Source organism: Oryctolagus cuniculus, chromosome 7 (assembly GCF_051225735.1).
Source record: "Oryctolagus cuniculus isolate XC-2025 breed Fujian yellow rabbit chromosome 7, ASM5122573v1, whole genome shotgun sequence".
Lineage (NCBI taxonomy): Eukaryota > Metazoa > Chordata > Mammalia > Lagomorpha > Leporidae > Oryctolagus > Oryctolagus cuniculus.
Genome location: NC_142873.1, coordinates 110777396 through 110803723, shown reverse-complemented (window position 1 = coordinate 110803723; position 26328 = coordinate 110777396). Strand labels below are relative to the sequence as shown.

The following is a 26328-nucleotide window of genomic DNA, read 5'->3' as shown; positions in this document are numbered from 1 at the left end:
ATAAACTGAAAGTATGTCACTGTAAAAATTAAAAGAAAAAGTAAGAAAGGAAATTGGAAGGGGGTAGGAGCATGGGCAAGAGAGAGGGTAGAGTAGAAAGTATCATTATGCTCTTAAATCTGAATATATGAAATATGTGAGATTTATTCACCTTATATAAATTTAAGCTTATTTTTAAAAAGTCTAGAAACTGAATCAACAATATGTAGAATCTAACTCATAATAAAACTGATACTCCAAATTAGTGAACAAATGATACATAAACAGCTCTTACAAATCAGTAAGATAAAGTAGTAACAATCCACTGAAATGCATATGATTGCATGATATATACTCATATGTATAAATTAACTTAGCGGTACACTTAAAGATTATTATATTTTTTATTTTAGCTCTCACATATAAGAGAGAACATGGTGTATGTTTTTCTCTGTCTGGCTCATTTCACCTAAAATGATGTCCTCTAATTCCAGCCATTTTGATGCAAATGATAATATTTCATTCTTTTTGGTAGCTGAATAATATCCCATTGTAATAAATATATAGCCATCACATTTTCTTTATCCATTCATCTGATGATGGACACCTTGGCAGATTCCATATTTTGATTACTGCCATAAACATTGTGGTGCACGTATCTCTTTGATACAATGTGTTCATGCTTTTTGGGAGCTAAAATTAAAAGAAAAGAAAAGCCTGTGTGTATCAGCTTTGTTGCAAATAGTGTTTTGTCAAATTCTGTTTTAAACCTTGATTAAATGGTTAACAATTATATACTACTATACTATTAATGATTTTATGACTATTTTAAAATTTATATGAGCAAAATTGATAAAAAAAATTGTATTTTTAAATGTATATTATATGAAAAACCATTTACAAATATGTTAAAACTGAGCAATCTGAATAAGTACATCACAAAACAGGATATCCAAATGGACAATAAATTCTTCATCCTCAGTCATAAGGAAATTGAAAATTAAAATCAAATTCATACGCCGGCGCCGCGGCTCACTAGGCTAATCCTCCGCCTAGCGGCGCCGGCACACCGGGTTCTAGTCCCGGTTGGGGCGCCGGATTCTGTCCCGGTTGCCCCTCTTCCAGGCCAGCTCTCTGCTGTGGCCAGGGAGTGCAGTGGAGGATGGCCCAGGTGCTTGGGCCCTGCACCCCATGGGAGACCAGGAAAAGCACCTGGCTCCTGGCTCCTGCCATCGGATCAGCGCGGTGCGCCGGCCGCAGCGCGCCAGCCGCGGCGGCCATTGGAGGGTGAACCAATGGCAAAGGAAGACCTTTCTCTCTGTCCCTCTCTCTCTCACTGTCCACTCTGCCTGTCAAAAAAATAAATAAATAATAAATAAATAAATAAATAAATAAAAATCAAATTCATATAACCCTATAAATATATCAAAAATAAATGGTGGGGCTGGCGCTGTGGCGCAGCAGGTTAATGCCCTGGCCTGGAGTGCCGGCATCCCATATGGGTGCCAGTTCGAAACCTGGCTGCTCCACTTCCCAACCAGCTCTCTGCTATGGCCTGGGAAAGAAGTAGAAGATGGCCCAAGTGGTTGGGCCCCTGTACCCACGTAGGAGACCCAGAGGAAGCTCCTGGTTCCTGGCTTCAGATCAGCACAGCTCCAGGCATTGCGGCCAATTAGGGAGTGAACCATTGGATGGAAGACCTCTCTCTCTCTCTCTCTCTCTGCCTCTCCTCTCTCTGTGTAACTCTGAATTTCAAATAAAAATAAATAAATCTTTAAAAAAAAAAAGGGTAAGATAAATGAAACTAAGATGTAAAATAAAATCTAAGAGTAGCAAGTGTTAAGAAGGAAACACTGCTGATAGGAACATAAATTGGACTAAACGTTGGAAATCTGGATGCTTTTACTACAACTGAAGATATAAATACCCCATGGTCTGCTAATTCAACCTCTATCTATAGATGCAATAGAAATGCAAACATATTTGCCCCAAAAATCAAATACAAGCATGTTGGAGCAGCATAACTTGTAATAACTAAAAGTATACAAACATACTGAAAGCCAGGTACAAAAGACTATATATTATTTGATTGTGTTTATGTTAAATTCAAGAACAGAAAAAGCTAAATAATGGTGATGGAAGTTGGAACACTAGTTATCTGGTGGGAGGGGGTGATAATCACTAGAAAAATAAACAAGAGAATCCTCTGGGATGATGGAGATACCATATAACTTGAGTTCAACAATGATTGGTGATGAATATATGCCCAGCAATTCATCAAGCTGTTACTTCAGACATATATGCTATACATATCTCTTTGTAGATGGTTTATATTTCACCTTAAAAACTGATAAATACTAAGAATGAATAACTGAAATTCATATTCACAAGCAGTGGGAATGCAGCTGTTATAGTTACTTTGGGAACTTGTTTGGTAGTATATATTAAAGCTAACATATAAATGTCATGACTTATCAATTTTAGTAACCAATTAAATAAAAACAAGTACAAATGTCTATCCTTATGATCTACAAATATTCACAGAATTACCAATAGAAGGCACAAGCTTATATGAACTAAAATCTCTATCACTAGTAAACTGGATAAACTGTCATTCATTCATATACTAATATACCAGAAAGTAATAAAAAACTTCAGGGGCCAGCACTGTGGTGTAGCATAAAGCCACCACCTGCAGCGCTAACATTTCACATGGTCACAGGTTCAAGTCCTGGCTGCTCCACTTTTTTTTTTCTTTTAAAGATTTATTTATTTGTTTGAAAGAGTTACACACAGAGAGAGGGAGAGGCACAGAGAGAGGTCTTCCATCTGCTGGTTACTCTCCAACTGGCTGCAACGGCCGGAACTGCGCCAATCCAAAGCCAGGAGCCAGGAACTTCTGCCGAGTCTCCCACGTGGGTGCAGGGGCCCAAGGATCTGGGCCATCTTCTACTGCTTTCTCAGGCCACAGCAGAGAGCTGGATCAGAAGTGGAGCTGCCGGGACTCGAACCAGTGGCCATATGGGATGCTGGCACTACAGGCGGTGGCTTTACCTGCTATGCCACAGTGCCGGCGCTGCTCCACTTCTAATCCAGCTCTCTGCTAATGCACCTGGGAAAGTAGCAGAAGATGGCCCAAGTCCTTCGGCCCCTGCCACCTACTTGGGCAACCTGGAGAAAGCTTCTGGCTCCTGGCTTCAGGCCAGCCCAGCCCTGGCCATTGTGACCAATTGGGGAGTGAACCAGTGGATGGAAGATCTCTCTCTGTATTTTTCTGTCTCTGCCTCTGCCTCTCCTTCTCTGTAACTCCTAATTTCAAATAAATAAATAAATCCTTAAAAAAAAGAATAAACAAATAAAAATGAACTTCAAAACTGCTGCATACAACACAGATTTAATCACATAATCATGACGAACAAAAAAAGGAAGATAAATAAACACGTTTTCTTTGATCTCATTACTATGGTGTTCAAAAACAGGCAAAATTTTTGGAAGGAGGAAGCTGGAAATAGAATGGGTTACGAGGGTGGCTTCTGAGATTTTGTTAATGTCTCATTTCTTACCTTGGCTGTCTGGTCACATAAGTATATTCATTTTGGAAAAATTAATCAAACTATATATTTATAACTTCTGTCCTTTCAATAATCAGGTCATCCTTCACTAAAAATTAAATAATTCTAAGTGAACTTTATTAATATTACCTTATTGTAATTCAAGCTTTTATTTGTGGTTTTCTTTCAATGTGCTTTGTGTTTTTGTTCTGTAAAATGGCAAGTACACATAAACAATAATCCAAATAAGGTGGTATAATCCCTTCACATATTTAACAGAAAGTAACTATGTTGGAAAAAAAAAGAAGACACAAAAATGAGCAAGGAGCTAATAATTCTGGCTGGACCATAATGTCAGTATTCCAGATCTTTATAGATTATAGAAAAACTTCCAACTCTTCACTTCCCTTACCCCTTCTTTCCCTTTGTGACACTACAGTTATTCCCAGTAAAGTGACCAAGTACATATCCCAGCCTACTGACTTTGTGGTCTGTTATGTGACTGACTTGTTTTGGGTCAACAGAATAGTAGCTACAATTAAAAAAAAAAAAAAAGAGAGAGAGAGAGAGAGAGAGAGAGAGAGAAAGAAAGAGAGAAAGAGAGAAAGAGAGAAAGAGAGAAAGAGAGAAAGAGAGGGAGGGAGGGAGGGAGGGAAGGAAGGAAGGAAGGAAGGAAGGAAGGAAGGAAGGAAGGAAGGAAGGAAGGAAGGAAGGAGACTATGGCAATGTAACCAAAGACTTGAAAACCACCTATGCAACTGGATCTGGTCTTTGGCACTTCCAACCACCATGACAGTATGCCAGGCTAGCCCGCTAGAAGAGATCTAGAGAGTACTTTAAGCTAAATCAACTGATGCCCCCCAACCAGTGCACAGACTCTTAAGAGTGGAAGCACCTTAACAGAATGCATTCTAGACTGGCTGACCGACAGACAACTCAGATGCATGACCTAAAATGAATGTTTACTTTTGTATCCTACTAGGGTTTTATATTCTTAGTATTAGATAGCCATAATTAGCTATACACATAACAAGAACATTTTTCTATCAAGAAACAAAAAATATCCTGATGGACCACAGTGATGAAAGAATATCTCCTAAATGTGGTAAGCAATTGGCTCAACGGTTAAGACACTGATCATGACACCCACATCCCACATCAAAGTGTCTTATTGAGAACCAGTTCCATTTCTGATCCAGCTTCCAGCTAATGTGTGTCCTGGTAAGAAGCAGGTGATGGTTTAAGTGGTTGGGTCCCTCTCACTCACTTGGGAGACCAGATTGCCCTCCAGGATCTCAGCTTAGGACTGCTCCAGCCCTGGCTGTTTGGGGAATAAACCAGCAGATGAAAGATATTCCTCTTTGTCTCTCTACCTTTCAGGTACAATGAAAATTAATACTAAAAGCAAAAAAGAAAACCTCCTAAATGCATTTCCTTCAAAATTTATTTTTTAATATTATATACCAATAATACTCATGAACATAGATGTAATAATTCTTTTTTTCTTTTTTCTCTTAACAGGCAGCCATCATTTGACATCTCTGAGTGCACACCACTGGAATTTGGAGTGCAGCTGGGACTCAAACCCAGGGACTCTGATGTGAGATGTAGGCCAAATGTTTGCCCCTAAAATTTAAATTACTATTTCCCTTTCCCTTGTTCTTTTCTTTATAATTCTAGAAAAATTTTATATAGACTTCTTTTTCACTAAACATTGTATCAAGCATATGTGACATATCTGTATCACAAAAGATTCTACCAGAGACCAGCATTGTGGTGCAGTGTCTTAAGCTACCACCGGCAACGCCAGCATCCAGTATCAGAGTGTCAGTTCAAGTCCCAGCTGTTCTGCTTCCAATTCAGCTGCCTTCTTAATGCACCTGGGAAAACAAATGATGGTTTATGTATATGAGGCCTTGCCATCCATGAGGGAGAACCAGGTGGAGTCCCTGACTCCTGGGTTCAGCCTAGCCCAATCCCATCTGTTGTGGCCACTTAAGGAGTGAACCAGTGGATGGAAGATGAATCTGTCTTTCTCTCCCTTGCTCTCTGTCACTCTTTCAAAAAAAAATAAATACATCTTTCAAAAAACTTCTTCCAAGTTGTAGTTTCAAGGGCCATAGTACTATGTCATATAAATGTATCAAGACTTATGTTCCTGTTTCTATATGTTGAATATTTATATTCAACATTTCCTATCTTTAATTTATCTTAGCCTATTTTTAATGTTTATTTATTTCTTTACTTCAAAAGCAGAGGGAGAGAGAGATAGAGATCAATCATGCACCTGCTGGATCACTTCCCAAATGCCTGCAACAGTCAGGACTGGGCCAGCCCAAAGCCAAGATCCCAGAATTCCATCCAGTCTTCCCCTGTGGTAGCAGGAGCCCAGGAACTTTAGCCATCATCTGCTGCCTCCTAAGATGCATGAACATAATTGGAGAAACTGGGGCTCAAAGAGGCACTCCAGTATGTATGTGATCGTTACTCAAACTACATATTTGTAACTTGTGTCCTTTCAATAATCAAGCCATCCTTCAATACATATTTAATTAATTTTAACCCAATGTGCCACAATACCTGTCCCTATCTAAATCCTTTTTGGCTATCTATGATGACAACCAAAGTTTGTCACTAAATAATCTCATTTTCAAGCAGCCAATATTCTAACCATCATCTTTATCTTACCAGTTCATTCCCTCTCATATATTCTATCTCGTGAAAATCTACTATTTTCCCCACATAAAATAACTGTATATTTGCCATTTGCATTCATTTCTAGAACTTAAAAGTTACTCTTTGAGTGAATTTCTAAAAACTAATACTGACAAATATTTGCTTGTAGGACTTCTCACTGTAACTAAGATTTACTTTAGCCTGAATTCATAGGAATGTATCTACAAATTAGGACATTATTCCTGTGGGTAAACTCGATTCATTTCATGACAATCCACTTTATAACCTTATTATAAAATTCATTACCTCTGTATAATAATTTTATATAAATAAAGTGATTAAGGAATATATTTTAGGTTACTCTCAAGTCAAGGTCAAGTTAAGGTAAATGATTCTTTAAGTTACATAAAGCTAAGTAATTTTATTCAGATTCTAGAATTTGTAATCCTTATCCTTAACTGTCTGACAGCCAGATCACACTGCTCCACAACTTCCATGATTCAGCTCTAAATATTTATAGGATTTAGGAACTGAGTGATAAAATTATCCATGGCTCCTTTGATGGCTCATTTTATGTGTCAACTTGGCCGGGTTATGATGTCTGGCTGGTTAGTCAAATACGGATCTAAAAGTTGCTCTAAAGGTATTTTGATTAACATTTAAAGCAGTAGACTAGAAGTAAAGCAGATTACTCTGTGAGCCTCATCTAATCATTTGAAAGCTATAATAGCAAAGACAGGTTTCTCAAAGGATGAATTCTCCTTATATGTAACTTACAAACCAACCCTGCCTGGGTTTCTAGTTTGCGGTCCTGCAGAATTTGGACTCAGGGCTACAGTATCAATTCAGGTCTGACCTGAATTACCAGTTGCCAGTCACTCTACAAACTGCACACATCCCGGCTCCAATGATCATGTGACCCAGTTCCTTAAAATCAATCTATGTGTTTCCCAGTCCCTCTCTCAATAGATACCAACAGACAAAACTGATAATAGAATATATGTATTAGCTCCCCATACAAGAAAAATTAGGTAGCGTCTACAGAAGTACATTAAGGAACATCGAGATGAAAAATAAGTAAAGGTCAAATCTTTGTCCTTGAGAAGTTTGCAATGTTGTTAAGAGAGAGGTATACAGAAACTACAAAAAAAAAAAGCCAAATACATTTCACATTATTCCTACCTTTATTACAAGAAAAACATCTTGTGAAGGGTAAGTGATAGAAAAAATAGCTGATCTTGCCAGAGTGGTAATGGCAGCAGGAGGCACATGTGGACGTAATAATCCTTTCATCTGCTCAGAATTAAGGTCAAAATAAAAGTTTTCTGAAATCTGAAAAATACATTTCACACATTAAATTTTAAAATCTGTACATTTTATAAAAACTTACACAAATAATTCATATTCAGCTTTAAATTATTATAAATATTAGGACATTATACTCTAACTTAGAGTTTATCCCACATTGCACTTAGACCAATGTTTACAGATCTGAATCAAAGCAAAAGAAATGTACAGGTTATTTGGGAAGTATAATAAACATATTCTATAGAATCATATCCCAAATTCTTTGGGCTGAATATTCAACCTCTAATAAAGTATAAAAAGAAATTATCATTGAGTTAAATGGCTCTGAATTGAGATTTTATTTGAGCAAATACAAGTTGCTACAGAAAAGTTACATTAAGGAAATCCATAATATGTCATATGTTAATTGTAGAAGTCATTGAAGGCACTTCTGGTTTTTACTACATATTAGGCTTAGAACATTAAATTAAGAAATGCTATTTGAGATAGCCTTCTGAAAAATTCCTAAATTTAATAACATTATAGTAAGACTATTATTTAAGATAATATTTTAAATATTTTAAATAAATATAAACTATCTTTTAGCTAGTGAGAATTTGTGAAAATTATGTCAATAAAAATTCACTGTTATTCTTGTCTTTTATACACTATTTGCTTAAAATACTTTTTTCTTGTATGATACTATTTCTTGAATTAAAAAAATTACTCTGGCTACTTGTTTTTGGAACTCTTTAATTAAAACAAAACAAAAACCAGTCACTGATTAAAGTATTTTATAACAAGAACACATTTAACTGGTTTTAATAAATTAAATTTTTATTTCCTTCCTTAAGAAATGGGCAACCATTTGGCACAGTGGTTAAGGCACTGGTTGGAACACTTGCGTTTCATACTAGAGTGCTTGGGTTCAAATCTCAACTCCACTCTTGATTGTTTCCTGCTCAATTACACCTGGGTTACCACAGGTGATGGCTGGAGTAGTTGGGTCCCTGCCACCTACCCAGGAAACCTGGATCAAGTTCCCAATTCCAAGCTTTGACTTGGCCCCACCCAGCAGTAGCAGGCATTTGGGGAATGAGGTAGTAAAAGGGAGATCTCTCTCTTTTTCTCCTTCTCTCTCTCACTGTGCCCTTCAAATACATAAGAATAAATAAATTATCAAAATTTAGGCCGGCACCGCAGCTCACTAGGCTAATCCTCCACCTTGCGGCGCCGGCACACCGGGTTCTAGTCCCGGTCGGGGTGCCGGATTCTGTCCCAGTTGCCCCTCTTCCAGGCCAGCTCTCTGCTGTGGCCAGGGAGGGCAGTGGAGGATGGCCCAAGTACTTGGGCCCTGCACCCCATGGGAGACCAGGAGAAGTACCTGGCTCCTGCCATCGGATCAGCGCAGTGCACCGGCCGCAGCGCGCTGGCCGCGGCAGCCATTGGAGGGTGAACCAACGGCAAAAGGAAGACCTTTCTCTCTGTCTCTCTCTCTCACTGTCCACTCTGCCTGTCAAAACATAAAATAAATAAAAAAAATTTAAAAGTTACACATTTAATAATTCTCAAAAAATCATTACTTATACAACATTATTAAAATGAGGCCTTTTGAAATCTTCAACAAATGATTATAGTGAAGTTATATAACCATACCTTTTTCTTTTCCTTGACATCATATAAAGCCAAACTTGCAAATATGGGTTCAATTTCAATTTCAAACCTTCATGAAAAGAAAGGACAGGATAATTTAAAAATAAATATAAAAGACACAGCTGGAGAGATTCTGATTCCAAAACTAAATTATCTCAATACCATGAAATTTTTGTATGTCTGTGCCTATGCCTACACTACACCTTCTTCCTGAAATATACTCCTCCTCAGACATGTCTTTCACAGTCTTTATCAACCACTGCTCTCTACGTAATCATCCTCAACTTCTCTTGATACAACTAATCCCAAATTCCCTAAAAGCCTCATGGCATTTTATGTACATTTTGTGACACTAATTACTTTCTAACCTGTAATTTGGTTCTTTATATGTATAAATGTTTGTTTTAAAATATACTTTAAAAATAAAGGCCTAATATTTTCTTTCAAATTATAAATGAGTCATCCTATGCAAAAAGCTTAGAAAATACATAAAAATTCTCAGAGGAAAACAGGAGCATCCCAAATTCCACTATTTGGAAAGAACTATAACAATTTAGTGTCTAATCCATCTAGATCTTTTCTCTAAGTATAAATATAACTTAAAATTTTTAAAACAAAAAATGCTATGGTATACATGATATTTTATACTCTGCTTCTTCAACTTAAAATTTTATGGGCAAATTTCTGTGTCATAAATATTAATCTTCTCTCACTTTCAATGCTGGCACAGTAATTCCTATTTTATGAATATGCCAAGATTTATTTTGTAACTGTATGCTTACATTGAGATGTCTAATTCACTTCCAAGAACAATGACTTACATAAACATTTAGTAAATATCTGATGAATAAAATAATATGTAGTATGAACTGAATGAAGCAGTGGTTCTTAACGTAGGCCAGTCTTGCCCCCAAGAGGGTTATCTGTCATATCTACAGACATTTTTGGTTATCGCAACTGCAGTAGCATCACAGGAATTTAACAAGTAAAGGCCTGGGATGTGACTAAACATCTTACATTGTACAGGACAGCCTCCGGCAACAGAAAACTATCTCCACAAATATGTCAACAGTACTGAAGGCCTAATAATTCTGCCCCCCCTTTTTTTTTAATTAGAAGAGTAAAATCCAAGATTCTTTAGGAGGCAAGACAATGTATTTGTATTGGGTTGAGAAATTAATAAAGGGCCACTTAAAATATTTGAACATATCCTGGGGCTAGCAATAGCAGGACTCGTTACCATCCCTACAGCTGAAAAAGAACATGGAAGTGGTAACCAAGAATTGGAAAGGATAGTTGGATAGATGATCCTTCACAGACACTGTGGCCTTTTGAGCAAACAAAGAGTTAGGAAAACAAATACTCCCTTTCTTCCACTCTCTCACTGCTCACGAAGAGCTCTTAGCAAAACCCAGCCAGAAATAAAATGAAGAGATCTTGGGGATATTTGCCACACGTGTTAGCCTCTACAAAACCAACTCTGCATCCTGCATAAAACTTGATCCTATCAGTCTTTGTTATTCTGGCCACTCCAGTGGGTAGGCAGTATCACAATGGATTTTTCATATGCATCTTTTCATATATTAAATACTTGTATATTCTATTTTGGTCTACTTTTATATTTGTTGTTTGACTTTATTTCTCAGTAATTTGTAGTTTATTTTATGTATTCTGGAAATGAGCACAATGTTCAAGGGATGTGGTAGAAATATCGTTTCCCCTTCCAAGGCTTCTGTCTTTTGATGTTTGAAGTTGTTCTTTATAATGAAGTAAAACACATCAATGTTTTCCTCTATAGGTTAACAGGAGTGGGGACAAGAGAGAGGAACAGATATCCAACTTCCTACCAATTCACTGAAAAGATCATCACCCTTTCCCCACCACTCCATAATATCCACTTTCATTGTAAATCAAAAATCAATACACATGTGGGTCTTCTCTACTCCTTTTAGTCTATTCCATTAGTTTATTTGCCTAATCATGTAGCAATACAATACTATCTTAATTTCACAGTTTCACACTAAATCCTGATATCTGGTTGTTTTTGGTAAACTTTTTCAAAGCTGCCCTGCCTCCTTTTGGCTCCTTATATTTTCATATAAATTTTAGATTCAGCTGTAAATAGAAACAAAACAAAACAAATAAAAGAAATTCTAATTTACCTATTAAGAAAATGAGTATTCCAATGTATAATTTAGTGCCATTAAATTCCTGTATAATAACTTTCTTTATAATACTCCTGACCAGTATTGAAAGATCCATATCAGTCACTATGACAAAATTGTAGAAAATAATCTGAAAAAACCAACACAATTTCAATGTGCTCTACTTTAAGAGAGGCTAGTATTACATGGAAAGTATTTATATCTCACTGTCCACTCTGCCTGTAAAAAAAAAAAAAAAAAAAAAAAGGCCGGCGCCGCGGCTCACTAGGCTAATCCTCTGCCTTGCAGCACCAGCACACCGGGTTCTAGTCCCAGTTGGGCGCCGGATTCTTTCCCGGTTGCCCCTCTTCCAGGCCAGCTCTCTGCTGTGGCCCGGGAAGGCAGTGGAGGATGGCCCAAGTGCTTGGGCCCTGCACCCCATGGGAGACCAGGATAAGTACCTGGCTCCTGCCGTTGGATCAGCGCGGTGCGCTGTCCACAGCACGCCGGCCACGGCGGCCATTGGAGGGTGAACCAACGGCAAAAGGAAGACCTTTCTCTCTCTCTCTCTCTCACTGTCCACTCTGCCTGTTAAAAAAAGAAAAAAAAAAAAGTATTTATAAATTAGGGTATATTTCTCTTTTAAAGTTGCAAAAAAGGGACTGCCAAAGATATATTTGTAGAGTTTTTTCTTTTCTTATTTAAATGTAAATTCTTCATGTATTTAGCACATAATTTGAATTAGTAACATCAGAGAACAGCATACCACATTAATCCCAGTCTCCCAAAGATAGACACGTTCGAGTTTGTCAAGAAATGCTATTTCAGGAACAGACACCACATAGTTACTAAACTGCAAAAGAGGTCATTTTCAATTCCAAAAGATGTTACAGATAAAATCTGGCTTATTGCTCTTGATCTTCTTTTTTTTAAACTGAGTATATTTTCATACAGTTGCATACAATTAAAATAATACAATTCTGAAAATTTTATCAGTGTACTAACATATATTTTCACTTAAACTCAATTTTGTCTGATATTCATATTACTCCTTCAGCTTTCACTGATGAATATTTACCAATTATGTTTCAATATATATTTTAACTTTCAACCTTTTTGGGTGCTTCTGTTTTACATGGATTTCCTGTTTAAAATTAAAAAAAAAAAAAACAAAAACAAAAAAAACACACCACAACAGTGGGTATTTGGCCTAGCAGTTAACATGTCAGTTAGGAGAACTATGTTCCTATCAGAGAACCTGAATTTGAATCTAGACTTCTCTCCTGATTCCAGCTTCCTACCAGTGTAGACCCTGGAAGGCAGCAGGTAATACTCAGGTAGCTGGGTCCCTGCCAACCACATGGGAGACTAGGGCCGATTCCCAGCTCGTGGCTTCAGCCTGGCCCAGCACTGTCATTATGGGAATTTAAGAAGTACACCAGCAGATTGGAGTGAACCAGTCAATGGGAGATCACTGTGTCTGTTTCTCATCCTCTCTTTCTCTCTGCCCCTAAAATTATATACATACACACTGAAGTTTACAAATACAGTCTCACAATCATTTTCTTTCACATGGATAGTGTAGTCCATTTACAAGGTTGTCAAGACTTACATTTGGATTTATATCTAACATCTTATTTTTATTGTTCTCCTTTTTCTAAATGCTTTGGTTTGCCTTTTTGGATTGACTGATATTTCCATTTTCAAACCAAATTTTCCCCATTATCTGTCTAGAAAATAATTTGTCTTGTAATGATTACTTAAGAACTTATAAAATACATAGTTAACTTAAAAGTTCTAATATTCACCAGTATCTATACCATCCTCCTAAACAATTAGACCTTAAAATACTTTATCCCTAATAAATCCTTGATTTATACATTCTATTACATTTTTAGTTCTACTTTACTTATTTTATCCTCATAAACTAGTCACTTCTACATTAAACAATGAAATTCATCCTTATGTTTCCCTTTTCTTTGTAATCCTTCTTTCCGTCATCTAAAATCCTTAAAGTACATCCTTTAGAAGCCACATTTTTAATGATAAACCACTTTTAGGAAACACTTCTGGTTTTTACTAGCCTAAAAATATATATACTTCATCATTTACAGATTTCAAAAAATGGACAGAACTTCTTTGCCAATCTTCCCAGTAAGTGGCGGTCTATTTCCCCATACCTTGAATTTAGGCTAACCTTATGATTTGTTTTCATCAGTAAATGCTTTGTTGCAAGAGTTTTAATCCAAAGTAACAAGAAGACTTGCAACGTTCACCCTCTTCTTGCTGGAAAAATGTCTACCCTTACATGAACACATCCAGGTTAGCTTACTAGATAATCAGAGAAGTGTGGCTACTTTGCCAACTGACATTAAGCTAAGAAATCAAACAAGAGAAGCTCCTAGACCAAGTTTCCTACCAAGTGCCAGACATTAAGTGAGGCTTTTATATGTCATCTAACTCCAGCCATGAGACATAATGAACAATTGTTTCTTAATACATTATATTAAAAAACAGCAGAAAAACTAACTGCTTCAACAATGTTTCTTGGAAGATCTTTTTACGGGGAATAAATTTATGACTGGCAGTTATTTTCTCTGAATAAAGATATGACACAATGTTTTCTGGCTTCCAGTATTTTTTGCTGAGATAAATCAGCTGCCACTCTAACAGTAATTTTTTTTTTTTTTTTTTTTTGACAGGCAGAGTTAGACAGTGAGAGAGAGACAGAGAGAAAGGTCTTCCTTACGTTGGTTCACCTCCCAAATGGCTGCTACAGCTGGCGTGCTGTGCCAATTGGAAGCCAGAAGCCAGGTGCTTCCTCCTGGTCTCCCATGCAGGTGCAGGGTCCAAGCACTTGGGCCATCCTCCACTGCACTCCCGGGCCACAGCAGAGAGCTAGACTGGAAGAGGAGCAACTGGGACAGAACCGGCGCCCCAACTGGGACTAGAACCTGGAGTGCCGGCGCACCTAGTGAGCCGCGGCGCTGGCTCTAACAGTAATTTTTTAACATATGTCTTCTTTTTCTCTCTGGCTGTTTTTAATAAAAACATTCTCTTAGCTTTTGATATTCTGCATTTTTACCATGTTTGATCTAGGTGTTAATTAGTTTTTTATCTATCTCTCCTGGATTTCATTTGACCTCTGAAATTGAAGGTTCCTACTGTGTTTCATAATATCTGAACAATTCTGTCATCATCCCTCTGCAGTAATTGTTTCCCTATTCCTCAAATTGTTTCATTTCAGAATTCAAATTAGATTTTTGTTGGTGTCATTTTCCTATTCTCCATCTATTTATGTCTATGGGAATGTGTTCAGCTCTACCAGTTTATTTATTCACTCTTTAGTTTCATCTAAGTTTACTCTGAGTTTATAATTTCAATTATACAATCCTGAAAAAGGTCAAATGAAATGTTTAAATTCTTTCTAGTCGGCTCTAAGAGTCTTTTGTTCCAATATAATGTTTTCTAAGTGCTGGTTTATTTAAATGTATTATAAATACTTTATGTTCTAAATTTGGTAGCCTTTTGCTGGTTTGCAGTTGTTTTTGCCATGCTTGGTGATTTACAACTAGAATGGGAGCTTTATCTGCAAAAATCTTTTGAGACTGAGATTTTAAAAATATATTCCTCTGCCAGGATGTAGGACTACTACAAATCTGAAACCATTTTAAAATGAGTTTCTGCTTTGGAGATTTTTGAGCCATACAGATAAATATGCAAGTTTATCGCTAGGAACCTCAGAGTTTGTTCCCTCTCTCTCTCTCTCCCTCTCTCTGTTTTCTTGTTTCCCGGTTGGCTTACCCCTGCTAGAACCAAAGTTGTAACAAACATACATTTCAACCACTTAGAATATTAATTCTATAAAATCTGTGATTAGCAACTTATTTCTACCCTGCTTCAGAGCCAAGCTTTTTTTTTCCCTTGCATGACCCACTAAAACCAGGAAAGAGGAATAACCCTGTAGAAAAACACAGAAATTACCTCTGTGAAATAATGGTTTCTTAGCATTCCTAGGCCTCCAGGAAATTCTTAGTTTCACATCAGCTTTCCCATGCCTAGGAGTGGTTTCCCATAGCCTACACTATGGAACAGCAGGTTGAGCTGCTGCCTGCAACGCAGGCATCCTGTATGAGCACCAGTTCTAAGACCAAGCTGCTCCACTTCTGATCCAGTTCTCTGCTAACATGTCTGAAAAGCAGTGGACGGTAACCCAAGTCCTGGGGCCCCTGCCACCCACACGGGAGACCAGGATAGAGTTCCTAGTGCCTGGTTCTCGCCTGGTCCAGTCCTGGCCACTGTAGCCATTAGGGGAGTGAATCAGTAGATGGAAGATTGATCTCTCTTTAGGATGTGTGTGTGTGTATGTGTGTGTGTGTGTGTGTGTGTGTGTGTGTGTGTAACTCTGGCTTTCAATAAATAAATAAACTTTTTTTAATAAATACACTTTTTAAAAACAGTGTTTCCCTAAATGTCTAGACCACGGTATTAATAATCCTCTTAACATTAGAAATACTTTTCTCATACAGGATTTTCTTGTATTCTTGGAGAATAAAGTCTTAGAAATTATTATCAAAACTTTTACAAGTCTCCATAATTAAGTAAAATAAAACTATCATAGTTAGCCCTTTGTGAACTTATAATGAGACACTAAATTCTTCCTCACCTTAAATCTGGCTTTTTCTTACCATAGGTAATGCAAAAGTATGTAATTCTCACTTCAAATTTTTAAAATTAATGTCTTGCTTTGTTTTTGAAGCTTTGGTTATTTATTTGAAAGACAGAATTACAGAGAGAGACAAAGAGAGAAGCACCTCCCACTGGCTGGTTCACTCCCTAATGGCCATACCCAGGACACTGGAGCTCCATCCAGGTCTCCCAGAGGGGTGGCGTGGTCCAAGCACTTGGGCCACCTTCTGCTTCTTTCTCAGGCACATGAGAAGGGAGCTGGGTAAACAGTAGAGCGGCCAGTACTCAAACCGGTGCTCATATAGGATGCCAGTGTCCCAGGCGGTGGCTTAACCTGCTGTGACACAACACAGGTCCCTTAAATTTTTTAACAAAAACTGATGAAACAAAAGCTAAAGAGGCTGGCGCCGCGGCTCACTAGGCTAATCCTCTGCTTTGCAGCACCGGCACAGCGGGTTCTAGTCCCGGTCGGGGCGCCGGATTCTGTCCCAGTTGCTCCTCTTCCAGGCCAGCTCTCTGCTGTGGCCCGGGAAGGCAGTGGAGGATGGCCCAAGTGCTTGGGCCCTGCACCCCATGGGAGACCAGGAGAAGCACCTGACTCCTGCCTTCGGATCAGCGCGGTGCGCTGGCCGCAGCGTGCCAGCTGTGGCGGCCATTGGAGGGTGAACCAATGGCAAAAGGAAGACCTTTCTCTCTGTCTCTCTTTCTCACTATCCACTCTGCCAGTCAAAAAAAAAAAAAAAAAAAGCTAAAGAAGACAGAATTACATGAAACATCGTTCTCTATTTTCTCTAGGAGAAATTACACCCTTATAACTTTTATTAGTTAGTACTCAAACAGTATTTTACACTTTATGTTCTGTGTGAGTGCAAACTGATGAAATCTTTACTTAATATATACTAAATTATCTTCTGTATATAAAGATAATTGAAAATGAATCTTGATGTGAATGGAATGGGAGAGGGAGTGGGAGATGGGAGGGTTGTGGGTGGGAGGGAAGTTATGGGGGGGGGGGGGGAAGCCATTGTAATCCATAAACTGCACTTTGGAAATTTATATTTACTAAACAAAAATTAAAAAAAAAAAAGGTAGTAAGTAAAACTACAATAAGATACCACTTCACAAAGACAGGAGTGGGATGGACAGTAAAAAATGTTGGTAAGCACGTAGAGGCATTAGAAACTTTACAACCTGCTGATGGGAATGTAAATGATGCAGCTGCTCTGGAACAGTCTGGCAGCTCCTTTACAAGTTAAACACGGAGCTACCACATCAACAATTCCACTCCAAGGCTTATACCCAAGAGAAAATAAAAACCCAAACTTGTACACAAACATAATAACATAATCCATAATTATGCTTCTAAACTGAAAGCATCTCAAATATTCATTAACTGATAAATGGATAAACAAGATATTGGATATATACCCAGTGGAATATTACTCAACCATAGGAAGAAATAATGTACTGATACTTGCCACAACATAGGTAAGCCCTGAAAATATTATACCAAGTCAAAGAAACCAGAAACAAAGGATCATAGATTGTATGATTCCATTTATGGGAAATTCTCAGAGTAAGCAAATCTACAGAGACAGAAAGTAGGCTAGTGGCTGCCTACAGCTGGAGGAGTTGGGGAAAACAGGGAGTGACAGCAATGGACATGGATTTATTTTGGGGGTGATGAAAGTGCTCTAAAATTCATTGTGATGACAGTTGCACAGATTCGTACATAGATACTAAAAACTGGCTGGCGCCGCGGCTCAATAGGCTAATCCTTCACCTAGCAGCACCAGCACACCGGGTTCTAGTCCGGTCAGGGCGCCGGATTCTGTCCCAGTTGCCCCTCTTCCAGGCCAGCTCTCTGCTGTGGCCCGGGAGGGCAGTGGAGGATGGCCCAAGTGCTTGGGCCCTGCACCCCATGGGAGACCAGGAGAAGCACCTGGCTCCTGCCTTCGGATCAGCGCGGTGCGCTGGCTGCAGCGCGCCGGCCACGGCGGCCATTGGAGGGTGAACCAACAGCAAAAGGAAGACCTTTCTGTCTGTCTCTCTCTCTCTCACTATCCATTCTGCCTGTCAAAAAAAAAAAAAAAAAAAAAGGATGAACAGAGTTAATTCATTAGTGAAACGTACACTGTCTATACACCAGGTAAACTGCATAATACGTGAATTATACTTCAACAAAGCCATTTTCCTTAAAGATAGAAATAAATCAAGTTTTCATCAATTGATGAGTGGATAAACATAACATGGTACATCCACACAGTACAATATTATTCAGCTATATCAAGGAATGAACCAATGATATATACTACAATATATATATAAAACTTGAAAACATAATGTTATGTGAAGAAACTTGACACAAAAGGCCACTTGTTGCATAATTCCCTTTATAGGAAAAATCTAGAATAGGTGAACTCAGAGACAGAAAGCAAATTAGTGGTTGCCAGGGATAAAGGGGAGTAGCCAACTACTAAATGGGTATTATTACAGACTGAACAAAATTCCCCCAAATTCATGTTAAAGCCCTAACTCCCAATATGACTATACTTGGAGATAAGGCCTTGAAGGAAGTAATAAGGTTAAATGAGGTCCTAAGGGCGGCATATTAATGCCATGGAACTGGTGTCTTCATAAGAAAAGAAAAGTCTTCTAAGCATACAGCAAGAAACCAGCCAACTGCAATCCAGGAGAAGAGGCCTCATCAGAAACCACCCTACCCGGCCCCCCTACTATAGCCTCCAGAACTAAGAAAAATCCATGTCTGTGTTTAAGATACCTAGCCTATGACATCCTATTACAGCAGCCCAAGGAGACTAATACCTTATTGTATTTCTTTCTGGGGTGAGGAATATGTTCTGGAATTAGATAGTAGTGGGAGTTGTACAGTTCCATGATATGTATCACTGATTTGTGTACAACTTTAAAAGGGTGAATTTTGGAGTAAGTGTTTGACATACCAGTTAAGTTACTGCTTGGGACGCCTGCATCCTCTATCAAGATGCCTGGTTCAAGTCCCAGTTCCAAGCTCCCCTTCCAATTCCAGCTTTCTGCTAAAATGCACGGTGGAGGCAGCAGATGAGGGCTCAAGCAATTAGGTCCCTGCCACCCAAGTGGCAGACCCAGAATGAGTTCTAGGATCCTGGCTTTGGTCTGGGCCAGCCCTGGCTACAGCAGGCATTTGGGAAGTGAACCTGCAGATGTAAAATCTCTCTCTCCCCGTCCCTCCCTTTCCATTTGTCACTGCCTTTCAAATAAATAATAAAGTTCCTGTTACAGAATGGAAAAAACTTGAAATTTTAAAAAGGTGAACTTTATGATATATAAATTATCATCAAAATAAATCTGTTAAAAAAAAAAACAAAGATTTTAAGTTAAGAACTAATGTTAGTTGTCCAGATATTCAAAAGATAATTATCTATTAAAATTTCTAGATAAATTTAACTGGATACATAATACCTTAACTTTCAAGGAAAGAAACTGCCAGAAGTATACAGGAACGTGGTCTGTCTCTACAAGCTGCATCTTCTAAAAGGCTCTAGGAAGTGAAACTTCTTTTTCTTAAGTCAGAACTACTAACTGATTTATAATACTACATAATAAAATAAAAAAAGCATAAAGTCTGTTCTTCAGTTACTGCCTGCATGATAATAAGCACACCAGTTAACCTCTGCTAATCCTCTGAATTCTGGTTTCCTCATTCATAAAATGAAGAAAACATCTACCTTACAGAGTAACTCTGAAGACAATTAAAGAAAAAGTACTTTGTGAAGCAGAATACAAATCCAAGATGCATCATCTTAACGATGTGAGAAGTCATTTAACATTTTTAAAGAAGAAAAAAACACACTTCAAAACTTTGAAACAACAAAGTCGACTATGTAACAAATACAAAATCAACTTTTTAAGGCAACGATGGGAAGCGTCTGGCCACAGGCCGTAGAAGGCCCATGACATCATTTGGTCTGGCACAGCAATCTGAGGTGGGACTCAAAGCTCAGTAAATCTATAGCAGGCTAATTTTTAAGATGATAACTTTGTATGGCCCAGGAATGATGTTACAAATGTACAAATGGCCATTGGCAGGAAAAAAAGATTCCTTACCCCTGCTTTAAGGAAACAGATACTTTGTCTTTATATTCTCCAATCCACAACAGTATCTGGTAAGTACTAGAAATTTCAATGAATGTTTTTTCCAATTTCTGACTAATTTTATAGCTGTGCCAAAGAGTTATCTCACTTCTGAAGCAAAAATACCCTAAAGCTTAGACTCATTCATAAGTTTGAATGCTGAATACATTTAAAATTATGCATAAAATAATACTTCTCAAAAGGATGCAAATCCAAGTATAAAACTAAGATTTTGTTAGATTAGGGCTCAAAAATTTTATCCCAGAAAACAAAAGTTATATAGTGAAAGAAAAAAATACTCACTTGAGAGATAAACATTTTACAAGAAGTCTTTGACCAAAATGTTCTTTGGGTACATCAGGAACACTAAGTCGTTCTATTGGTTCTTCCTAGAAATTGACAAATAACACCAAACTAAATACACATATCCTATTTCAACCTTTTATAATTTTTAAAGAACTTATTCTACTAGTCTTCTTAGCCTTCAAAACTGAACACAGGAAATGACCTATTCATCCACAAACAAAAGTCATTCGATCACAAGTATGCAGAGTTCACAGAAGTTACTCATTAAGAGTAACAAATTCACTAGTATAAAAAGTGTATTTCATGGCGCGGGCATTTGGTCTATTGGTTAAGACACCCACATCAACTTCCGGCTCCAGAAGCTGACCCCAACTTTCCATCAAAGCAGACCTAGAAGGCAGTAGAGATGGCTCAAGTAGTTGGGCTCCTGCCACACTCCTGGGAGACCTGGATTGTGTTTCTTGCTCCTCACTCCTGGCTCCAACTCTGGCCTAGCCCTAGCCTTTTTGGATATTTAGGGAGGGAACCAGCAGATGGAAGCTTCCTCTTTCACTTTGTTTTTCTTCCTATGTCTCTCAAGTTAAAAGAAAATTTTCTTAATATTTCATTTACAAAAATGACAGCTATCTTTCAGTTAAGTTTTATTTTCTACACTACTATAATACTATATATAAATCATACTCATAAGAGGTCTTTCTTAATAATCATTTACTTCATTATATGCAGATTTCTATACCTCATCTGGTGATGGATGCAAAGCAAAGAGTTCTTTATGACGGTTTGATTTCCTTTGGTCATCATTCTGACGGTCGATTTCTTCATTTGGCGTTCGGTCAAGTAAATTGGGGAGCAAAGCATCAGGAAGCGAATTTTTCAAGTCAAAGATACTGCAGGCCCAACTACCCCTTGGAGTATCATCTATTGACATTGAACGTCTTTTAAGATCATCCTGTCACAAAATATTAAATATAATATGTTAGTAAATAGAATTAAACTATCTATAAGTAACTTGTTACAGTCATTGAATAAAAAGTATTACTTGCTCATCCTGGTAGTTGTTGCCATCTGGAGCTTCATCAGTTTCAAAGACCTGCTTTGGCAAACCTTTTTGCCTTTCTTTCTGCTTATCTAATGTATTGGGATTAAATCCTGTTCCCAGTTTATGGTATCTATTAAAAATAAAATAAATATCAATTTTTGAACAATTTTTACATTTTCAGCACATTATATACAATAAGCCAAGTGTTTTCTGTATTATTTCTTTTTTGTTTTTTAAAGATTTTATATATTTATTTGAGAGGTAGAGTTACAGGGAGAGGGAGAGACAGAAAGGTCTTCCATCCACTGGTTCACTCCCCAGTTGGCCACAATGGCCAGAGCTGGGCCAGTCCAAAGCCAGAAGCCAGGAGCTTCCTCTAGGTCTCCCACGCAGGTTCAGGAGCCGAAGGACTTGGGCTATTTTCCACTGCTTTCCCAGGCTATAGCAGAGAGCTGGTTGGGAAGTGGAGCAGCTGTTACTAGAACTGGCACCCATATGGGATGCCAGCACCGTAAGTGGAGGATTAACCTACTGTGCCACAGCGCTGGCCTCTGTATTATTTCTTCACATAAGAAAAAATCTGTTCTAACAGTTGAGGGTATTAAACATTTAACCAAAAGTTTAAGAAAATTTCCATTCATAGGGCCAGCACTGTAGTCAGTGGATAAAGCTACAGACTGATATGCCGGCATCCCATATGAGAGCTCAGTTCAACTCAAGCTGCTTCAGTTCTGATCCAGCCCCTGCTAATGCACCTGGGAAAGTAGCAGAAGGTGGCTCAAATAATTAGGCCCCTGCCACCAACATGAGAGATCTGGATGGAGCTCCTGGCTCCTGGATTTGGCCTGGCCCAACCCCGGCCATTACAGCCATTAGGGGAGCCAGAAGATGAAAGATCTCTTTCTTTTTCTGCCTCTTCCTCTCTGTCAACCTGCCTTTCAAATAAATCTTTAAATAGAAAAATTTTTAAACATTTATTTTATTTATTTGAAAGGCAGAGTTAGAGAGAGAGAAGGAGAGACAGAGACAGAGACAGAGAGATCTTCAATCCGCTGGTTCACTCTCCAAATGGCCACAATGGCTGGGCCTGGGCCAGGCCGAAGCCAGGAGCCAGAAGCTCCATCTGGGTCTCCCACGTGGGTGCAGGGGCCCAAGGACCTGGGAGTTCTTCTGCTGCTTTCCCAGGCACATTAGCAGGGAGCTGGGTCGGAAGTGGAGCAGCCACAACCCAAACCGACATCCATATGGGATGCTGGCCTTGCAGGCTGCGGACTAACCTGCTCTGCCACAGTGCTGGCCCCAAAAGAAAATGTTTTAAAAAGAAAATTTCCATTCAGAGTTCCTTTATTTCAACTAAATATAGATCATGAGTTTCCAGAAGTAAATCATATTTTCCTTCTTTCTGTACCAACTGTATGTACATAATTTGTTATACTTTCAATTCAGAGAATTGGTCAGTAAAAAGAAAACTTGGGAGGCCAGGAAAAAAAATGAAAAAGTAGAAAACACGTATTACATTAATAATATAAATTCTTGAAAGGTAAAATGTACATATATAAAGCACTCAATTTTATTTTATATTTTTGAAAGGCAGAAATAAAGACAGAGATCTCCAATCTACTAGTTCACTTCTCAGTTCAAAGCAAAGCCCAGATCAAAGATTTTAATCTGGTTTTCCCATGTGGGTAGCAGCCACAGCCTACTGCTCTCCAGGGTGTTCATTAGCAGAAAGCTAGAATTAGGAACAGAGGTGTGGGACCAGCGCTGTGGCATAGCAGGGAAAGCTGCCACCTGCTGTGCTGGCATCCCACATGGGCACTGATTCAAGTCCCAGCTGCTGCACTTCCGATCCAGCTCTCTGCTATGGCCTGGGAAAGTAGGGCCCCTGCACCTATGTGGGAGACCCAGAATAAGCTCCTGGCTACTGGCTTCGGATCTGCGCAGCACCAGCTGTTGTGGCCATCTGGGGAGTGAACCAGCGGATGGAAGACCTCTCTCTCTCTCTGCTTCACTGTAACTCTTTCAAACAGATAAATCTTAAAAAAAAAAAAAAGAAAGAAACAAACAAACCGAGGTGGTACTTGAACCCAGGCACTCTTGATATGGAATACAGGCATCCCAAGCAGACTAAACGGCTATGTCAAACACTCACCCCTCTCTCTTAAAACTTCAAATAGCCAATCAATGTTTTTCTGTGTCTCATGATGTATCAGTGATCTTAACTTTCAGAAATTAAAAATAGCAAAATCTACAACACCATTACATACCTATATTATTTAACATTTAGGTTAAGAAAGAGCCACAGAACAAGTCTTTAATCAACAAAACTTTTTCTAATAAGCCTGTAAAAATCCAATATCAGAACATCAAATAAAGCTAATCAAAGAACAATTACTATTCACGATTAACACTTCATTGAGTCAAATTGAGAGAATATTTTAATTGGAGAAGAATAGTTATGACTATTAAAAGATTGTTTTGGCTACCAGCAACTCATGACATAGTGAAGAATCACATTTGATGATTCAAACATCCTGACTGTTGCTAAAATAATTAAAACAGCCGGTACAATATTGTTAACATCACATTATAATCACAAAATAAAATATTTTCTCCAGAAAAACTTATACACCCTCAATATACTAACATGAAAGGTATTATTCAGAAGCAGATAGCTTAATCTTTCAGGAAATATTTCAACTGCCTTAATTCGTGAAGTTGCGCAGGTAAACTGCTTTGATAAATAATAGTGTTGTATTCTGTTCTAAAGAATCGACAGTTTGAAATTCAAGAGAGCTGGAACAACTTATGATTAATACTTTTTTTCTGTATCATCCTTTCTTCCAGCAGTTGCTACAATGAGGCACTATCCAAACCACACACCGCTATTTTCCTGACTTCATCTCTTGGCATTCTTACTTATTCTGTTACAACCACACTGACATTTCCAGCGTGTTTCTGGTACCGGGCCTTGACATGTATTACCCTTCTCTCTGCCTAGTAAACTCCTCCCCCAGCTATCCACAGCGTTCCTTCCCTTGTTTCCTTCAGATCTCTGCTCACACTCACCTTATCAGTAAAGCTTCCCTGATTACTTATATAAAATAAAAATCATGTCCCTCTTCTATGCCCTCTATATCCCCTTCATCCCACCTTTTTTTTTTCTCCACAAGACCTTTATCTGTTATACGTTTATCTATTTGTTTACTGCCTATTGACCTCCTTACCCCCTGGAATAGAAGTCCCATAAGGGCATGGAGTTGGCTATGTTCATTGCTGCATCCCCAGAGTTTAGTACCATGCCTAGTGCGTATGAGACTTTCAAAATATCTGTTGAATGAATAAATAAGTGAAGTACTTTCTGTTCTGTTATCAGTTCCTGCTGAATTCTGGCTTCATCTTACACCTCACTTTTCACTTTTCAGCCATAACCACTTGGCCATCAGGCCAATCAGTTGGGCTTTTAATATTTCTACACTGATCAAAATTTCAATCTCCAGAGATAAATGATTTTTGCTACAGTTACAATATCCTTTTGTATTTCTTACATACACCAATACTTAAAAGTATTCATTACACCTACATATTTTTAAAAGATTTTAATTTTTATTTGTTTGAAAGGCAGACTTACAGAGAAAGAGGGAAAGAGAGGGAGAGAGATCTTTTATACGCTGGTTCACTCTACCAATGGCTGCAACAGCTGGGGCTATGCCCAGGTCAAGGTCAGGAGTAAAGAGTCAGGAGGTCAGCCATGTGGGTGCAGGGGCCCAAGTATTTGGGCCAGCCTCTGCTGCTTTTCCAGATGCATTAGCAGGAAGCTAGATTGGATGCAGAGCAGCCAGGAATCAAACTGGTGTCCATATGGGATAATGGTATCACAGGCAGCGATGCCATAGCACTAGCCCCTACACTTATAGATCCTAACTTGTGCTCCAAAACCACTCTCCACACTGTTAAAGTCTTTTATGAGTAGCTCGATAATTTTCTTTCAAGCATATTGGCTTTCATCATATGAAATGGCAATTCTGGGTTCCGTGTTCATTTTTCAATTTGTATCCCCATATATAAGTAACTACTGCATCTAGTTCACATAAAGTGGTTGGAGGGAGGGGGCAGATCATGCTGCTAAGCAGTGTCAGCCAGTACCTACCATCCTGGGGATAAAGGTTCCTTCTTCTTCCAAGGTATGTGTACCTTGGACACGATCCTACGACCTCTCAAGCCTCCATAAACACTGCTCCTAAAAAATAGTAGGTATTTCTACAGACATTGCTATGCACACATGGTATAGGGAGTTCCAAAGGAACCAAATGTCTAACATCTGTTGCAGGCCCCTTTCCACTGCCTGTATTTACTGCTTCTGAACATAAAGCATCACTAAAAGGTGTGTGTGTGTGTGTGTGTGTGTGTGTGTGTATAAAGGGATCTTAGGGCCGGCGCCGCGGCTCAATAGGCTAATCCTCCGCCTGCGGCGCCAGCATCCCAGGTTCTAGTCCCGGTCGGGGCGCCGGATTCTGTCTTGGTTGCCCCTTTTCCAGTCCAGCTCTCTGCTGTGGCCCGGGAGTGCAGTGGAGGATGGCCTAAGTGCTTGGGCCCTGCACCTGCATGGGAGACCAGGAGGAAGCACCTGGCTCCTGGCTTCGGATCAGCGCAGTGTGCTGGCTGCAGCACGCCTGCCGCAGTGGCCACTGGAGGGTGAACCAACGGCAAAGGAAGACCTTTCTCTCTGTCTCTCTCTCTCACTGTCCACTCTGCCCGTCAAAAAAAAAAAAAAAAAAAAAGGGATCTTAGAAACTTCATGGAAAACACATTATAAAAACAAAACGTGGATTTCAACTTTTTGGAACAAAATAAACTTATATTTTAGTTA

The 26328-nt window shown here is 38.7% G+C and overlaps 1 protein-coding gene across 9 annotated transcripts in view; it reads right to left on the bottom strand.

Moving 5' to 3' along the window:
* The window catches only part of DOCK7 (dedicator of cytokinesis 7), a 268792-nt gene that overhangs the window by 202321 nt on the left and 40143 nt on the right, over positions 1-26328 (bottom strand). For 8 of the 9 annotated variants that reach the window (XR_016210986.1, XM_070078382.2, XM_089300543.1 and 5 more), the window contains exons 5-9: positions 21459-21588; positions 21156-21368; positions 20417-20502; positions 9150-9216; positions 7389-7538 (exon numbers count right to left, since the gene is read on the bottom strand). Coding sequence is in view for 5 of the 9 variants with exons in the window: in XM_070078382.2 (XP_069934483.1) it covers positions 7389-7538; positions 9150-9216; positions 20417-20502; positions 21156-21368; positions 21459-21588 (646 nt within the window). In the remaining 4 variants the exon portion in view is untranslated. Of the gene's footprint in view, positions 1-7388; positions 7539-9149; positions 9217-20416; positions 20503-21155; positions 21369-21458; positions 21589-26328 lie in introns of those variants that run through there. The other variant, XM_089300547.1, reaches the window with a different exon arrangement.